Source organism: Coregonus lavaretus (assembly GCF_964263955.1).
Source record: "Coregonus lavaretus genome assembly, chromosome: 2".
In the NCBI taxonomy this organism is placed as follows: domain Eukaryota; kingdom Metazoa; phylum Chordata; class Actinopteri; order Salmoniformes; family Salmonidae; genus Coregonus; species Coregonus lavaretus.
The window spans coordinates 42767378-42784991 of record NC_139989.1 but is presented as its reverse complement, the minus strand read 5'-3'; the positions used below and the strand labels follow the sequence as shown (position 1 = coordinate 42784991).

General features: G+C 40.5%; 1 protein-coding gene across 1 annotated transcript; it reads left to right on the top strand.

Annotated features, from left to right (window-relative positions):
* Nucleotides 1-12700: 12700 nt before the first annotated feature.
* Nucleotides 12701-13309, top strand: LOC311139080 (hemoglobin subunit beta-1-like; the record flags this gene model as incomplete). The annotated part of the gene is made up of 3 exons (XM_084173960.1): nucleotides 12701-12723; nucleotides 12847-13027; nucleotides 13124-13309. 3 exons carry the CDS (start codon nucleotides 12701-12703, stop codon nucleotides 13307-13309), a joined length of 390 nt encoding a protein of 129 aa, XP_084030086.1.
* Between the last annotated feature and the right edge of the window lie 4305 nt (nucleotides 13310-17614).

Genomic DNA, 17614 nt, shown 5'->3' with positions numbered 1-17614 from the left:
TGGTTAGATAGAGTGGGTCACCTTCTCCTTTAGTTCACCTGTGGGGCACAAAACCTCTGACATACGGGTGTGGTTAATAAACTATCTTCACACATACATGTTCAGCTCTCAATTTCTATTCTTGTTGTTATTTTTTTTTTTTTAAGTATTTTGTCCTCTCCTTCGTATATATTTATTATTTAATCCTACCATCCCCCTTTTGACACATGTTCTGCTCATGTGTCAATATTACCACCTACCTAAACAATCACTTAGGTAATATTGGTAATTCATCATCCAATTGCCATCCCTTATAAAAAACATTTTTTTAGACTGTCCCTTGCTTCTTTATTGCTCCTCCCTTCCTGATCTCATTACTAAAGAAATTATCTAGGTTATAGCTGTTTCGCATTAGATTGTGCCTTCCTCTGATTACTGCAGCTCGTTACATTAATTTAGTTTAAAATACCAACTTGTTGTTTATTAAAGCATACTAATAATGATATTTAAATGACAACATTTGATAATGCCTCAATTTACTTCTATCCGTAAAAGTAATCCAAGATTAGTACAATTGACTAGCAACAGGTATCCCTCATTCAGGGAAAGCTCTCTCTCTCTTCTGTTATTTTATGGTTCAAATCATATTATTACCAAATTATAATCTTCTTCACACTTTTCACAGTATTATAAATTACCCTCAACTTAGTAAAATAAACTATCTTAAAGTCCTCCTCTCATGCCTTTAGAATTTACTAGTGTGGATGATTAATTAACACCAGAAGGTTAAAACAGAGTTCAGAGGCAATTGAAATTATTCAACGAACTGTTCCATCCCATAGTATACCAAACATTACCATTATTCTAAATATTTCATAAATGTTACTTATCCCAAGTGTTCATTAAGTCCTCATGACATTCATTCTCATAAGAAATCATATATACCCCAAACTCAGCCAAAACCGAAAAACTCCATAAAATTCACTGTGCGTGCTCCACTAAGACCTATCACCCTTGACCTGCTGAAAACCCCCCAAGATTGAAACAACAAGGCTTTATAAACATCATACTAGGTGTGTTGTTTTTTGTTTGAAAAACCCTATTTGAAAAACAACAACCACAAATAGCCAGGCCTCACTTAATTTGGTAGCTCACTTTTATGACCTAAATACTGCCTAACTTCACTACTGCTCCCCCTAGCCCTGGGCAACATTCCAATGAGATAAGCTAATTCTCTTTCTCCTGGTTATAATTTTTGTTAACCTTCAATTACCATCAGCTATCTAAAGATGGTAGTACACACAAAACATGATACAGATATCCCCAGTCCTAACCCATCAATAATTGTTTGTATCAATCTAATTCCTCATAACTAATCCATAAAACCACTCAAAATTCCCTGAGTATACAATGATTATTTAATTGATTACCCTAACTCTGCTACATGTGATCTCATCTCAAATGATCCATTATCAATTATTTGATCAACCCCCTAGGAAAATCTGTCTCTGTTATTTTCATTTTTTAGCCAATACAATCACGGTTACATCAAATGTAATGCAATGTCTATATTAGGGTGTAAGGTAAATTATTCCTGTTGTGTTTTTCAGCTAAATGTTTTATATCCCTCAGTTAATAGTATTTTCTCCCTAATATATCTTCATACTCTTCTTCTTTCCCTTAATGAGATTTAATCCCTTGCCTTTCCTCTACTATCCTTCTATCATTACTGGATCAATGATAATAACTGTAATAACTATTAATAATAATTGTAATAACTATTTCACATTAAATTGTGCCTTTTTATGATAATGTTGTAATTGTAGCCTTTTGCATTACTATAGTTTAAAATATAAGTTTGTTTATTTAACAAATCCAGAACCCACCACAGGCTGGCGCTATTCCCCCAGCACAACAGCCAAAGCCACTTGCATCCCCTGGTCCCCATAATGAAAATAAATTATAGTTCTAGAATTTACCAACTATTTGCAGACACCACTGGTGTTAAGCAACCTATCGAATAAAGTAATAACAATTAGAATTTATCAAAGCACTGCCTTTCAGTCAAGTATCTAGACCTCTACTTGAAATCCCACAGTTCAATCTAACTCGCTTGACTGTCTCTATATATATATTTTTTTTTTTTCGCTAACCAGAGCCATAAATTATTCTCCTTTGTCCTCAACTTAAATAATTTTCACAGCTCTATCACCATTTCAGTTCGCTATTCAATTTCTTTAACTGTTCTCTCTGATTAGGCCCTAATTAATAAAACAAATACTTGCTATCATTGATAAGCATACATTTAATGATATTCCTATCATTTGAACTATCTCTCACCCCTCCCCTTGCTCCTTCGGGGAAAGCGCGGGGACCCTGCAACACATTTTCATAGACCTTTCTAGAATACTTCTACTCAAGCTATCTAATTCAACCTTTCCCATTTCTCAATCCACGTAGTAATCTAGGTCTATAGCCCCAATGCGAAAGCTTTACCCACTGTCCCTACCTGTGTTCGAACCCGGGACCTTCTACATACATCGCCAGTCACCCCACACATTCCGTGATGCTTTCAAAGTAAATACTTCCAGTTCATAGAGCAAGTGACGTCACCAAATGAAAGCCGCACTAGCTCTCACCTCATTCAGCAACACAAAGTAATGCTCTCTCTCCCTTCACCCATTCCCTATTGAATAAGTGAGTCTTTCTATTTAACCCCAAAACACTCTACAAATTGTCCATTCAACATCACCAAACCAAATACTCCGTAGCATCCGGTCACCACCCACACCAGCCGTTGAATTCACTCATACACACAGACTTCCACCGAAATGCCCAACAAAACATAATAGTTCAATGGAGCCCCCTATTGGCTCTCCACTGTTTATACATTACTTCCATACCCACATTAGTTATGGTCCGATTACACATTAAACCTTATCACATGATCAAAAAACGGCACAACCTTAAACTCAAATGGAGGGGCAGGCAGCTTAGTGACCAATAGCGCCGCGCCAACAACCGAGAGGTCGTCGGTTCCAATCCCCGAGCCAACCAGGCGAAAAATCTGCCGATGTGCCCCTGAGCAAGGCACTCAACCCCAATCGCTCCCATAAGTCGCTCTGGACCAGAGTGTCTGCCAAATGACCAAAAATGCAAATATTCTCTACTTTCTCACCCATGACGTACGTCTACGTTTGGGTGAGAAAGTTCATACGTATATATCGTTAGAAATGTATAGGTACCTCTCAAACAATCGCCCCGTGGTGATCCCAGCCAACTCCCAATCGACACAAATCACCCGCCTGTCTTTCCTGACTCTTCAAAAGCCACACTCTCGCTGTCTCCAGCCCCTCCCCTCCTGTGTCCAGTCGGAACAGGCTTTGTCTGCTTTTCGTTTTAGCGTTTCCAATATTCTGCCGTTATTTAAAGTACGTTAGTCTATTTATTTAAATCAAATTATTCCCACCTAATTAGTTAAAGTCGGTGCATATTTATATTTCAATGATAAACCAAATTATTTCAGTCTATTTATTTAACCAATATTTTGCAGGGTCAAACATCAAACGTTAAATCAAATAATAAACCAAATTTCCTCAAAATAATTATTTAAAACCAGTATTATGCTATGTCAAACATCAAACGTTACAGTTCAGTTATATCAGTTCAAACGTTTCAGTTTAGTCATACTAGTTATTCATTATTTTACCTTTATGTTCCCAATTGTTATTAACGGGTTATACGGTTTAACCAACCACAAACCCAACAGTTATTCACAAATTATACAGTTTGGACAGCCACAGACGTCTTTAATTCCTAATTAGTTTTCTATCAAGGTATACAGGTTTATTAATTTTAATAACCCGCATTCCCTCTTTTATTTCGTCTGCAAACACACTGGGATCATTCACACGCTCATGCATACGACACCCTATACTTTAAAGTGCCCCTCTGATCCTAGCCATATCTAGCCCTCTGATACGTGTCAGTAGTGCAACACTATCTAAAATGTAAGTGTCCCTATGATCCTAGCCGTATCTAGCCTTCTGATACGTGTCAATAGTGCAACACTTTTAACCAATAATTCCCTACGCCTCCAGTTCTCACCACTTGTGATCCTAGCCTGGAGTCAACTAAAATGTAAGTGTCCCTATGATCCTAGCCGTATCTAGCCTTCTGATACGTGTCAATAGTGTAACACCTTTAACCAATAATTCCCTACGCCTCCAGTTCTCACCACTTGTGATCCTAGCCTGGAGTCGACTAAAACTTAAGTGTCCCTATGATCCTAGCCGTATCCAGCCTTCTGAAACGTGTCAATAGCGCAACACTTTTAAGCCAATAATTCCCTGTACCACCAGTTCCCACCCCAGGTGGTCCTAGCCTGGGGATTTCAGTATTTTTCCCCGATCCTAGCCGTACCTAGCCTTCTGGTACGTGCCGGTGAAACGATACTCTATGGTACCAAGGTTTAACATCACATTCACCACAGGTTTACATGTCACAATATGGTGCTTATCTACTCATAATAGTTTCATAATTTAGTTCACTTACATCAAACAGGTGTTTCACAAAATTAATTTGAATAAAGCCAATGTGCAGAACTTTAGTTATATAATAATAGGTGTCTGCTTACCTGTTTTTAGTAGTCCGGACTCTTTGTGAAACACACCGTCCAATGACAGAGATGTCCAATGGGCCGGACAATACCCAGCGAAGTCCCTTCTACCAGATCACAGTCGGTGGTCACCAATTGTTAAGTTGTGTCAATTCAAATCTGGTATTAGGAACAAAAGAGGTCAATACACATCTTCTAAAATAGACTAGTATTTTAATTAATGCAAACCACTTCAATGGTAAATATGATGTTCGTATATACGGGTCCACTGAAATACCACGCAGGGCACTCAGAAAACTGATCCATTGTTCTAAGTTCTTCTTCAAATACTCTGACAGAGATAGTTCCCGCTCCCTGCTGGCCAATCAGAGTAGAGACTGAGCGTGGTTTAGACTTACTCAGCCAATCGTTGGCGCACAGGCTGGTCCCAGCCCCTTGGCGCTTCACTGTTGCACACTGTTGCCAGGCATAAGTTGTTATCATCACAACCTGTAGAGTCAGCACCCATAGACACTGTTCCCCTATACTTATTGTACCTACGTCCTTGGACGGTTCACAGATCACAAAGAGGCAGTGTTCGTGTATGTGAGACACAAGTTCTTATCTCCCCCTACTCCCTAAAACAGCTCCTCACATGAATCACAGCTTGTTATGTGAAACAATTTATATCAGTACAGTACAAACCTATTATGTTTAATCATTAATGCATTCTTTTTAAGCTAGGCATCACATCTAGATCCCCACAGTTGCGACGGCACATTACCATCTGAGTAGGGGCAGAGTGAGTAGTGTTGGAGGAGAGCGAGAGAGAAAAGGATACGAAGTAGTGGTCGGAGACTTGGAGGGGAGATGCAGTGAGATTAGTAGAAGAACAGCATCTAGTAAAGATGAGGTCAAGCGTATTGCCTGCCTTGTGAGTAGGGGGGGATGGTGTGAGGGTGAGGTCAAAAGAGGAAAGGAGTGGAAAGAAGGAGGCAGAGAGAAATGAGTCAAAGGCGGACGTAGGGAGGTTAAAGTCACCCAGAACTGTGAGGGGTGAGCCATCCTCAGGAAAGGGACTTATCAAGGCATCAAGCTCATTGATGAAATCTCCAAGGGAACCTGGAGGGCGATTAATGACAAGGATGTTAAGCTTGAATGGGCTAGTGACTGTGACAGCATGGAATTCAAATGAGGAGATAGACAGATGGGTCAGGGGGAAAAGAGAGAATGTCCACTTGGGAGAGATGAGGATTCCTGATTAGACCTCCAGATTAGAGAGGCAGCAGCCACGCCGTGTGAAGCGTTTGTATGGCCTGTGCGGAGAGGAGAGAACAGGGATAGACAGACACATAGTTGACAGGCTACAGAATAGGCTACAATAATGCAAAGGAGATCGGAATGAAATTAACTAAGCATCTGGGAAAGCGAGAGAGCTGGGCCTCCCTCACGTTTCACTGAAACACTCAAATATACAGTAACTCTCCCAACTTCCACTTTAGATTAATAGACTTTAGTTAGTTTCTGGTCTGTTAGCGATGTTACCAAACAGACTAGTTCTGTCTCTTACCTCTAGTTAGCGTCTGGTCTATTAGCGATGTTACCAAACAGACTAGTTCTGTCTCTTACCTCTAGTTAGTGTCTGGTCTATTAGCGATGTTACCAAACAGACTAGTTCTGTCTCTTACCTCTAGTTAGTGTCTGGTCTATTAGCGATGTTACCAAACAGACTAGTTCTGTCTCTTACCTCTAGTTAGTGTCTGGTCTATTAGCGATGTTACCAAACAGACTAGTTCTGTCTCTTACCTCTAGTTAGTGTCTGGTTTGTTAGCAATGTTACCAAACAGACTAGTTCTGTCTCTTGCCTCTAGTTAGTGTCTGGTCTATTAGCGATGTTACCAAACAGACTAGTTCTGTCTCTTACCTCTAGTTAGTGTCTGGTCTATTAGCGAAGTTACCAAACAGACTAGTTCTGTCTCTTACCTCTAGTTGGTGTCTGGTCTATTAGCGATGTTACCAAACAGACTAGTTCTGTCTCTTACCTCTAGTTAGTGTCTGGTCAGTTATCGATGTTACCAAACAGACTAGTTCTGTCTCTTACCTCTAGTTAGTGTCTGGTCTATTAGCGATGTTACCAAACAGACTAGTTCTGTCTCTTACCTCTAGTTAGTGTCTGGTCTATTAGCGATGTTACCAAACAGACTAGTTCTGTCTCTTACCTCTAGTTAGCGTCTGGTCTATTAGCGATGTTACCAAACAGACTGGTTCTGTCTCTTAACTCTAGTTAGTGTCTGGTCTGTTAGCGATGTTACCAAACAGACAAGTTCTGTCTCTTACCTCTTGTTAGTGTCTGGTCTATTAGCGATGTTATCAAACAGATGTTACCTCTGCCTCTGCCTCATTTGCCTAGCAGTGATTTATAGATGATCTGGAGCCAGTGGGTTTGGCGACGAATATGTAGTGATGGCCAGCCAACGAGAGCGTACAGGTCAAAATGGTGGGTAGTATATGGGGCTTTGGTGACAAAACGATGGCACTGTGATAGACTACATCCAATTTGCTGAGTAGAGTGTTGGAGGCTGTTTTGTAAATGACATCGCCGAAATCAAGGATCGGTAGGATGGTCAGTTTTACAAGGGCATGTTTGGCAGCATGAGTGAAGGAGGCTTTGTTGGGAAATAGGAAGCCGATTCTAGATTTAACTTTGGATTGGAGATGTTTAATGTGAGTCTGGAAGGAGAGTTTACGGTCTAACCAGACACCTAGGTATTTGTAATTGTCCACAAATTCTAAGTCAGACCCGCCGAGAGTAGTGATTCTAGTCGGGCGGGCGGGTGCAAGCAGCGTTCATTCTATATAGTGTGGGGTTCTATTTTCTTATAACTAGATGTGATGCCTAGCTTAGAAAGAATGCATTAATGATTAAACATAATAGGTTTGTACTGTACTGATATAAATTGTTTAACATAACAAGCTGTGATTCATGTGAGGAGCTGTTAGGGAGTAGGGGGAGATAAGAACTTGTGTCTCACATACACGAACACTGCCTCTTTGTGAACCGTCCAAGGACGTAGGTACAAAGAGTATAGTTAGGGTGGGAAAGTACAGGGAACTGTGTCTATGGGTGCTGACTCGGGACAAGTTGTGATGATAACAACTTATGCCTGGCAACAGTGTGCAACAGTGAAGCGCCAAGGGACTGGGACCAGCCTGTGCGCCAACGATAGGCTGAGTAAGTCTAAACCACGCTCAGACTCTTCTCTGATAGGCCAGCAGGGAGCGGGAACTATCTCTGTCAGTATTTAAAGAAGAACCTATAACAAATGGCTCAGTTCTCTGAATGCCCTGCGTGGTATTTCAGTGGACCCATACGAACATCATATTTACCATTGAAGTGTTTACATTAATTAAAATACTAGTACATCTTAGAAGTCGTGTTGACCTCTTTTGTTCCCAATACCAGATTTGAATTGACGCAACTTAACAATAGCCCATTCAGTTTACCAACCCCTATCGGGAACAACTCCACATTCATCAAATTTTAAATGAGGTCAGCAAAATTCTAGTTACACGTATTAGATAGGCTATCCAAAGTTATGGAGAACAACATACTGAGCTAGTCCATGGTGGGCCTAAAGCACTATTTAATAATTTATTCCCTCCTTTCTTCATTTAATGTATTCAATCTAGATGTGGTAGTGATGAAATTCAAATATGACTTTGTGATGGTGAACTGTGGTGGAATAAGGACACAAACAGAGTACATAACTTAATTAATTGCCTGTTTATTTTATTGTGATAACAACAGACCAGGAACTGAAGTCCAATTTTGGACTTTCATGATGGTCTTATCTGTATTTGTCAGCCAGGGAAGCGGACAAGGCTGCAAGGAATTTATCCACAGCAATGTTCACTTCGGTAGTGAAATCCGCAGGGAAGTGAACAGCCTGGGTCACAAGGATGTTGTGGGACAGAATCTGAAAAGTATATTTTAAAAGTTTATATTGAAGGATTAAGCCATAGCAACAGACTTAGAATTGATGTCGAGAGTGATCAATATACAGACAATAGATTATCTGGGAGCGAACCTTGAAGTTTCCAGGGTCAACACGTAGCTTGAAAGCGTGCAGATCGCTCAGAGCACTCAGTCCGCCGACGAGGTTGTCCATTGTCGTATCGAGTGAGTGGTGGCAATTATTGCTGATAAACAAAGGAGTCCGCTCATACTGAATCCTTGATCATAAGTTTATTCAGATCACAAACTTCAGCATAAGTGACAGGTGACATGACACCCGGAGAGCGACGCCTCAGAATGGCTGCTCTGCCCTTTCTGTAGTCTAGCCCCTATTTATAAACAATGCAAAAAGATGCTCCCTCTTCTGGCCAATCACCAGTCTCCCCTGTCTACAACACACTTCCTGTCTGTTGTATGTGGCGTTACACTAAAACATTCCCTCTTGATACTAAAATCAACATTATTTCAGTTCCACTTAAAAAACATTTAACACCATCATAATCTCAATACACTACACCATCTTTCCGACAGCATTACCAATTGCACCCATGATGGTGATTCCATGCTTCTTGACTGGGGCAGAGCCGGGGCTCAGGTCAGCCCAGTGGGAGAAGTAGGTCTTAGTCTGTGGGTAAGCAGTCAGCATCCTGTAAAGGAAGGTACAGAATAGTTTGTACCATAGGCGTTTTTATCCGATTTTCAACTTCTAAGCATTACGCGTATCATATTTCTCCCATCGTCTGTGTCTACAATGTAATCAAAGTAGTTGACTTATTGTATTTTAAAATGCTTCATCCGGGTAGGCACATAGGTCGCTGTCAGCAGGTTAAACACAATAATTCTCAACATTCTTTCTTTAAGAAATTATTATTATTATATTATTATTATTGATTTTTTTCGTTGCATAAAACGAAATGTTTCAGAGTAGCCTAATCGAGCATATATTTCCAATAAGTTAATTAAAAGATGCAGCTGCTTTTGCCAAATATTTCATTGATAGTTCATTGGCTATTTGAAATGGCATAGGCTTAGATTATTACGCAAATGTTGTTCTATCCTACGTAAGGTTAAATAATTAAAGGTAGGCTATGTATTTGATTTGTAGAGTTCTATAATATATATTACATCTGTAAATTCAATTGTAGAAATCAAATCCACCTTCAAAGACCTGCATTCAATTAGAAAATATTTATTCAAGGTGACGTATTTCACATTTGTATGTATCTATGATATGCCTATTCTGGTGTTCAATTGAAGTTGGATATGATTCCCAATTAAAAGGTTGATTGGACTTCGAATGATGATCTAAACTATCTCAATCACATGCAGCATATCTCACAGTGGGAACACATAAAGAGGCTGTCTGTGGTAGCCTAACGTCGAGAGAGTACATCAAATGTTCCAGCTTATACCTTTTTATGCCTGTCTGCAAATCCAATATAGTGGCAGTAAGCTAGTAAAAAGTTCAAGGTCCCTGTAATGTGCTGTAAATGCGACAAGGCTGAAGCATCACGTCATGTGGTTCCTCCTGATATTTCCATCTTTCATCTCCACCTGGTGACGTCACTGACAGGTGTGAAATACTCAGCATAGGTGTTTCATCAGTCACCTAACAGAAATGCAGACCCCGGCGAATGCTCCAGAGGCAATCCCATCGGGCAAATGCCAGGACGCCACTGACAAAATGCATTATTCACGAACACAGTTCACCAAATCTAGTTCATGCTCCAACGCTGGGCCTAGCTGACTGCATTGGGGATGAGACAATGCAATACAGAAAATAGGATCCAAATGAGCTGTGCTCGGTGGAACGTACATGCAAGAGGACGTTGATTACGAGATGGTCGCTAAACTGTAGCTCATCCACGTCGTACTTCAGTGTCTTAATTCAAATGAAAGTGCTAAGAAAGTCACTCTGCTGTTGGAAAATGTAATAGGGGCTAAATGAACAAATGGCAATTTAGAAATGACATTTTTCCGAGTGTTTAGTTTGGAGATCACAACATTTATTTTTGGAAAAATGGCATGTGAAATTAGGACTGTACACAATATACAGTGAGTTTACAAAACATTAGGAACACCTTCCTAATATTGGCTGGATGTCCTTTGGGTGGTGGATAATTCTTGATAAACACAGAAAACTGTTGAGCGTGAAAAACCCAGCAGCGTTGCAGTTCTTGACACACTTAAATCGTTGCGCCTGGCACCTACTACAATACCCCGTTCAAAGGCCCTTAAATATTTTGTCTTGCCCATTCACCGTCTGAATGGCACACATATACAATCCATGTCTCAATTGTCTCAAGGCTTAAAATCCTTCTTTAACCTGTCTCCTCCCCCTTTATCTACACTGATTGAAGTGGATTTAACAAGTGACATCAATAAGGGATCATAGCTTTCACCTGGATTCAGCTGGTCAGTCTATGTCATGGAAAGTGTATTGCCTGATTGCACCTCGTCTTTTCCACTATGGCGGTAATACCCTTAACAATATTTTGTCCTATAATTAGCCAATTATTATATAAAAAGAGAAAGGAACACCATACTAATGCTTTTAAAGTATCATAGCTGCATACTAACCATAATTATGCATGCCTGTGTACTTCATTCCCCTGTAGGTGGTGTTTAAGCATTTACTATGAATACATTTTCTACAGCCTCAAGGGTAATAAGCAAACAACTGCCATTTTAGCTGGTAAGTGTCTATAGCTTAGTTTTTTCTCAGACTTTTTTCCCATCTTAAGAATCTAAAACTCAATTTATTGTGAGGGAGATGAGGCTTGAGCAGCAATAACCCTGTGTTCAGTAAAAGGAAACTCTTGAGAGAAAGTAAACCGTTTACAGTTGATGTCTGGATGGTAGGAAGATGAGGCTGGGCTTTGCCAGACTTCAGCCTTGCTGGAAGGGGTTTTACTAATGCAGAGCACTTCAAACACCATGGAGTGCCATGTGTTTAAGGCTCTGACTAAAATATGTACAACATTCACATGAAACAAACATGGAGAATGTCGACTTCCTCCAATAATGTCTTTCTGCAAAATAAACTTGTGAAGGAGGCCCTCTGTAGCTCAGTTGGTAGAGCATGGCGTTTGCAACGCCAGGGTTGTGGGTTTGAGTCACACGGGGGGCAGTATGAAAAATGTATGCACTAACTGTAAGTCGCTCTGGTTAAGAGCGTCTGCTAAATGACTAAAATGTAAAATGTAATGATCGAAAGAAAAGTCAGAGAGGTCATGCGAGGACATGGGTACACACCTATCCGCAAATAATACTGGACATTCCTGCTTATCACATTTAATGTCTTGAAATTAATAACTTAAAATGGGCGGGACCGGTCTGAATACCCCGATTGAAAAAAGGAAGGCATAATTTTGTCATAGATAAGAAACTGTGCCAAATTGTAGGCCGGAATTGGCTGGAATTATCAAATTGCATCTTTTTCAATTATTTCCTTTGAATAGCCATATACACAGCAATGAAGGAAATGTAATATTCGGAAGAGTTTTGCCATAACCTTGCTTTTATTCTTGCATCAGTTGGATCAATTAAAACTGTTTAGCTGTGATCATGCGAATTTTGAAACGTTGGTAATCTAGATAAAACTGTATAGGCCTATTTACATATGATTTCAGATTTTAGGATCTAACCTACGGACTTGATAATGTAACAACGAATAAATTAACGTTTATTGTCGTTTTTATCAGATAAATGATTGGAATTTATGTCATCAAGTTCGAGAGCTGAAGAGCTCACTTGTCCAATACTTATCTTTGCCAGAGCCAATCACATTACATTTTAGTCATTTAGCAGACGCTCTTATCCAGAGCGACTTACAGTTAGTGAATACATATTTATTTTTTTTATACTGGCCCCCCGTGGGAATCGAACCCACAACCCTGGCGTTGCAAACGCCATTCTCTATCAACTGAGCTACATCCCTGCCGGCCATTCCCTCCCCTACCCTGGACGACGCTGGGCCAATTGTGCGCCGCCCATGAGTCTCCCGGTCGCGGCCGGCTGCGACAGAGCCTGGATTCGAATCAGGATCTCTAGTGGCACAGTTAGCACTGCGATGCAGTGCCTTAGACCACTGCGCCACTCAGGAGTCTATGCGTCACATGCGCCACCTCCAGTGGGTGGAGCGCACTCATAAATATTAGTGGCATGCAATATGTCTCCCTACACAATATATTAATTTGTTTTATCTTGTTGCAAAACCGGAGATCAAACACTGACAACATGGTTGACTGGACAGATGCAGAGAAGAGCACCATCCTGCAGCAATCATGGGCAACCCCAAAGTTGCTGCTCACGACAAGGTCGTGTGTGGAGCTCTGGATAAAGCTGTGAAGAACATGAGCAACATCTTGGCCACATACAAGTCACTGAGCGGGACCCACGCTAACAAACTCTTCGTTGACCCTGACAATTTCATGGTATGCCTTCTGTCTTGAGAAATAGGCTTATATTTTAGGCTATACTGAGTTAGGCCTACACGTATAACATTTAGAACAATATGTCTAATTCCAAAGGTAAAACAAAAACGGCAGTCTTATTTAACGTCTTCCTTCTTTGTTTTTTGTCCACAGGTGTTGGCTGACGTCCTCACAATTGTCATTGCCGCCAAGTTCGGAGCAGCTTTCACTCCTGAAATCCAGGTAACCTGGCAGAAGTTCATGAAAGTGGTTGTCGCAGCCATGGGCAGTCGGTATTTGTAAATGCACCCCAGACAAGTGATTATATTCGTTTAGCAATTTTGGGAACAGTTCCGCCACCAAATCCTCAACATCAATATTTAGGCTATACCCTATTTAGATGAGGGAAGTGGAGCTAGGCCCCTATATGGCAGGTAATCGAAGAAAGAAAACAAGTGGGCGGCCAGTACGATGCAGAACACTTTAGTAAACTATTTACAGGTAATATTTACAAAGCATACATATAAGTCGCAGGGCCTCGTTTCCCAGAGCCTTCGTAGCCTTAATATCATTTATATGCGATACAGCTCTCTTTCTCCCTCTCTCTCACACACACACACACACCACAGACCGTTTGGCGTCGCCAACTACAGAAGCGTTCGGGTACTACTGTAAAGAAATACAGTAAGTTAGAGTAATTTTTACAGGGGGCTTACAATTACAGTTAATAACTGTATTTTTCAGCATTTTACCCATAATCCAGTGCAATCTACAGCATTGCTGTAAAATAAATGTAAGGTATTTTACTGTGCATTCTACAGTGTTTTACTGTTGAAAATTACAGAAAAGCCTTACAGTGTAGAACCTTTTTGTCTTTAGAAGCCGAGTCGTTTCCCAGAGCCTTCGTAAGTAAAGTGGCTCTTAAAAACGCTCTTCAAAACATTTGCAGGTCTACAAGTGATCCAGACCACTCATAGAGCAACCAAAGTGCATGGTTAGATGTTTTTTTGCCCTTCCGCGTCAATTCATTTACAGAAGATATCCGCTAAACATGGAATCAAGATGTTTAGCCTATCTGTCTGATTGTGACTGCCAGTAACGTCAGAACGAAGTTGACTACAAAAACAGATACAATTGAAGTATCTGCAATTGTTACAAACAAGTGAGGGATAAAAGTATGCTTCAAATGAAAAACGAGGTGACTGTATTAATATGTAGCCTACATACATGGGCATATAAAGGCTATTTCAATCATATTGAAATTAATTTCATATTCAACCAATTGAGTTATATTTTGCCACTAGGCTACGGTCTGTACTTTTTGCCTCAATGTGTTTCATGATGTGTGACAACATGTGCGCAATGATGTGCTCAATCTGTGATTTAGTGCATTATTATTGCGTAAAGTATAATAAGCCGCCTCAATAGCCTATTTGCAGCCATAGTCAAAGTGATTGCCTACACAGCCTTGGTCTATATGTACTCAAGTCTGTGATTTGGTCAAATAAGCAGTCAAATCCTATTAATTGAAAATCATAAATGAGCTCTTGATCATTGTCGATTGATAATTAATAAACCTGATATTTACTAAAGCAACAATATGTTAATAACATTGTTGTTGGTGTAGTGTCGAGAACTATGCTGAGATGCTGTGAGAACAAGAAATCCGCGGACACTGTCCTAGATTATAATTATTTATTACATTGAAGATCTCAGCGCCAATTTACAGACTTCTGCAGACATCTGGAGAACAACGGCCCAATCTCTTAATATGTTGTTCTCCCCTCCTTTGTCCCAAACCATAGTATATATATCCTATGTAACCTGATATGGGTGTTTTCCCCTACAGACCAATCCCAGGACTCCACATAACAGACTTCCTCTGTTTTAGGGTGCCCCTATAGAAATGCTCTCCAGATGCTTCCTCAAGCTGAGTCAACATCCTCTAAGACACCATTTGCAAACGTCAGCAAAATTGTAAATTGTCTAGATACTACATTGGTTTTATAGGCCGCTACCACATACACTCTAAAAAGTTTCTGGAGGATCCTTTAGGGGTTCTTCAAACTGAAACTATGGGGGAAATCCTACAAGTTCTTCAAATAACCCCTTTCAATGGATCCTCAAAGAACCCTTTGAATAACTTTTTGGGATTAATTTTTGAACTACTCCCCCCTCCCCTATTATGAATAATAATAATAATAATAATAATATTTAATAATAATAATAATAATAACCATAACAATAACAACAATAACACCATATTTTAGTTGTCAGTTTTTATTATGATTTTAGCAGCAAAGCAGAATAAAAAAATTCAAATATAAGGTAAACTCCCAGTAGAGCCCCAAGTCCAATGGGTATATCCTCTGGCATGTTGATGTTAATGTTTTATGCAGACGACAGTATTCATACCTTAGTTTTCGTGGTAAATGTGAATGAAAAAAACTGTTTTGATAATGGTTTTCATACACATACCTTGTCCATAATGTTGAGGCCTATGGGATTTTCATTGAAGAGGTAAGGAAGGAGGATGGTACATGTGATACGCATAATATATAGCCCGTGGTGCTCAGTTGGTAGAGCATGGCGCTTGCAACGCCAGGTTTGTGGGTTCGATTCCCACGGGGGCCAGTATGAAAAACAAAAATGTATGCACTCACTAACTGTAAGTTAATGGATAAATGTTTCTGCTAAATTACTAAAATGTAAAATAACATACCAATACCAATTGACATACCTTTGTATGCCTCCTCACCTGCAGACACAAAAGTTCAGTAATCTGCACCCAATACAGCTAGCCTTCACCATCTTATAGCAGACAAATTCTTACCTCTTTGTTGATTGATATCCATTGAATTCTGTCCATTTTCTGTTTTAGAAAGATTTGCACAAATATGAAAAGATAGATGGTATCATCATAAAACATATCAATTTAGATCATACAAGGGACAACCCTTTCCTTAAATTGAGGAGATCTTTAAATGTTTCAGTTAAGTGCCTGCACCTACTGTCCTTTCAAATTCAAATCCAAATGTTTCAGCTGGGCAGTTAGGTTCCTGCAACTAAGGAGGTTCCTCGGTTAACCCCACCTCCTATGGGGTTCTTGGAAGAACCCTTTGCAGGTAATTTTCAGTGCCAATAACCCTAAAGGTTCTTCAAAGAACTTTGAGGATCTTAGAAGAACCCTTGTTGAACCCCTACATTTTAGAGTGTAGTTCCATAAATGGTTTTGTGGGCAGTTACAGCAGGGAAATCAATCACGCTATCCTGAGTGTAGGCTATATGACAATCCAGAGTAATGTCTGGCCACAACATACAGTTAATTCGGAAAGTATTCAAACCCCTTGACTTTTTCCACATTTTGTTACTTTACAGCCTTATTCTAAAATGGATGAAATTGTTTTTTTCCCCCTCATCAATCTACACACAATACCCCATAATGACAAATTGAAAACAATTTTATTAAAAATTAAACGGAAATACCTTATTTACATAATCATTCAGACCCTTTGCAATAAGACTCAAAATTGAGCTCAGGTGCATCCTGTTTCCACTGATCATCCTTGAGATGTTTCTACAACTTGATTGGAGTCCACCTGTGGTAAATTCAATTGATTGGACATGATTTGGAAAGGCACACACCTGTCTATATAAGATCCCACAGTTGACAGTGCATGTCAGAGCAAAAACCAAGCCATGAGGTCGAAGGAATTGTCCGTAGAGCTCAGAGACAGCATTGTGTCGAGGCACAGATCTTGGGAAGGGTACCAAAACATTTCTGCAGCATTGAAGGTCCCCAAGAACACAGTGGCCTCCATCATTCTTAAATGGAAGAAGTTTGGAACCAGCAAGACTCTTCCTAGAGCTGGCCGCCCGGCCAAACTGAGCAATCGGGGGTGACGGGCCTTGGTCAGGGAGGTGACCAAGAACCTGATCGTCACTCTGACAGAGCTCCAGAGTTCCTCTGTGGAGATGGGAGAACCTTCCAGAAGGACAACCATCTCTGCAGCACTCCACCAATGATGTCTTTATGGTAGAGTGGCCAGACGGAAGCCACTCCTCAACAAAAGGCACATGACAGCCAGCTTGGAGTTGCAAAAAGGCACCTAAAGGACTCTCAGACCATGAGAAACAAGATTCTCTGGTCTGATGAAACCAAGATTGAACTCTTTGGCCTGAATGCAAAGCGTCACGTCTGAAGGAAACCTGGCACCATCCCTACGGTGAAGCATGGTGGTGGTAGCATCATGCTGTGGGGATGTTTTTCAGCGGCAGGGACTGGGAGACTAGTCAGGATCGAGGGAAAGATGAACGGAGCAAAGTACAGAGAGATCCTTGATGAAAACCTGCTCCAGAGCGCACAGGACCTCAGACTGGGGACGAAGGTTCACCTTCCAACAGGACAACGACCCTAAGCACACAGCCAAGACAACGCAGGAGTGGCTTCGGGACAAGTCTCTGAATGTCCTTGAGTGGCCCAGCCAGAGCTCGGAGTTGAACCCGATCGAACATCTCTGGAGAGACCTGAAAAGTGGCCTATCCAACCTGACAGAGCTTGAGAGGATATACAGAGAAGAATGGGAGAAACTCCCTAAATACAGGTGT